Genomic DNA, 2,085 nt, shown 5'->3' on the forward strand with positions numbered 1-2,085 from the left:
TCAAAAATACCTAGAGACAAATGACAAAGAAAACACGACGATCCAAAACTATGGGATGCAGCAAAAGCAGTTCTAAGAGGGAAGTTTATACTTCCTTTGAGGTAGGTATACTTTCGTTGAGGTAGGCTATACAAGCCTACCTCAAGAAACAAGAAAAATCTGAAATAAACAATCTAACCTTACACCTACAGGAACTAGAAAAAGAAGAAGAAACGAAACTCAATGTTAGTAGAAGGAAAAAAATCATAAAGATCAGAGCAGAAATAAATGAAATAGAAACAAAGAAAACAATAGCAAAGATCAATAAAACTAAAAGCTGGTTCTTTGAGAAGATAAACAAAACTGATAAACCATTAGCCAGACTCATCAAGAAAAAGAGGGAGAGGACTCAAATCAATAAAATTAGAAATGAAAAAGGAGAAGTTACAACAGACACCACAGAAATACAAAGCATCCTAAAAGACGACTACAAGCAACTCTATGCCAATAAAACGGACAACCTGGAAAAAATGGACAAATTCTTAGAAAGGTATAACCTTACAAGACTGAACCAGGAAGAAAGAGAAAACATGAACAGACCAATCACAACTAATGAAATTGAAACTTTGATTAAAAATCTTGCAACAAGAGGCAGCCCAGCTTCACGAAGGCTCTCAGCGCGCCACGGCCCGCAGGCATCCGGCACGCGCCCATCCCACCTCCACGATGCCCAAGAGGAAGGTCAGCTCCGCCGAGGGGGCGGCGAAGGAGGAGCCCAAGAGGAGATCAGCGAGGTTGTCAGCTAAACTGGCTCCTGCAAAAGTGGAAATGAAGCCAAAAAAGGCGGCAGGAAAGGATAAATCTTCCGACAAAAAAGTGCAAACAAAAGGGAAAAGGGGAGCAAAGGGAAAACAGGCTGAAGTGGCTAACCAAGAGACTAAAGAAGACTTACCTGCAGAAAATGGAGAAACTAAAAATGAGGAGAGCCCAGCTTCTGATGAAGCAGGAGAGAAAGAAGCCAAGTCTGATTAATATCACACACTGGTCCTGTCAATGGTCCCTGTTTCCCTTCTTGTACAATGCAGAGGAATATTTTTATCAACTATTTTGTAAATGCAAGTTTTTTAGTAGCTCTAGAAACATATTTTAAAAGGAAGGAATCCCACCTCATCCCATTTTTTAAGTGTAAATGCTTCTTTTTAAGAGGTGAAATCATTTGCTGGTGGTTTATTTTTTGGTACAACCAGAAAATAGTGGGATATTGAATGTGGGAGGCTTTGATTGTCTTGGGTGTCAGCTTAACATTCCACAGATGGAGGGTAGCTTTTATATCCTATAATTCAAAGCATACTAAATGGCAGTTTGGAGTCAGTTGTGCATTTAATGTCTTAAACACTTTAAATTACTTCTCTTCCCACGTTGTTTTTGGTAGAATTGTTTCCTAAAGCAAACCACTCACCCCTTGATCTTGGCTCTCCTGGGCAGAATTTTGTGCACTCTGTAACATCTTTGGTCATGGTAGTCCAGTTCTTCTAGTAACTGTTAATGTGCCGTGAACAAATTGACAATTGAGTATGTAGTGTATATGATATTAAATTGTGAATTAGTGGGACTTACGATGTAACAGCATATCAATATTTGAAGATATTGGTACTTGATATCCTGTGAAGGAAAATTTGCCCCCAGATTTTAACCTGGAAAGTCATTGGAATAACTCTTCAGAAAAGAATCACAACTACATGATTTTTTAGGTTTTTGGTACGTATGTTGAGAATTGTGTACAAATTGAAATGTCTGTGTACTGATCCTCAAAACAACCAATGAAATCTCAATTATGAAAGAAAAAAAAATCATCCAACAAACAAAAGTCCAGGACCAGACGGCTTCACAGGTGAATTCTATCAAACATTTAGAGAAGAGCTAACACCCATCCTTCTCAAACTCTTCCAAAAAATTGCAGAGAAAGGAACACTCCCAAACTCATTGTATGAGGCCACCATCACCCTGACAGCAAAACCAGACAAAGATACTACAAAAAAAGAAAATTACAGACCAATATCACTGATGCATATAGATGCAAAAATCCTCAACAAAATACTAGCAAAT

At 38.3% G+C, this 2,085-nt stretch overlaps 1 protein-coding gene across 1 annotated transcript; it reads left to right on the forward strand.

Annotated features, from left to right (window-relative positions):
- The first annotated feature begins 683 nt into the window (after positions 1 to 683).
- Positions 684 to 1,098, forward strand: LOC112064565 (non-histone chromosomal protein HMG-14-like). Its single transcript, XM_055085956.1, has one exon. The coding sequence runs from the start codon at positions 706 to 708 to the stop codon at positions 1,009 to 1,011; it is 306 nt and encodes a 101-aa protein (XP_054941931.1). The 5' UTR covers positions 684 to 705; the 3' UTR covers positions 1,012 to 1,098.
- The last annotated feature ends 987 nt before the right edge of the window (positions 1,099 to 2,085 follow it).

This window comes from Physeter macrocephalus, chromosome 7 (assembly GCF_002837175.3).
Source record: "Physeter macrocephalus isolate SW-GA chromosome 7, ASM283717v5, whole genome shotgun sequence".
Lineage (NCBI taxonomy): Eukaryota > Metazoa > Chordata > Mammalia > Artiodactyla > Physeteridae > Physeter > Physeter macrocephalus.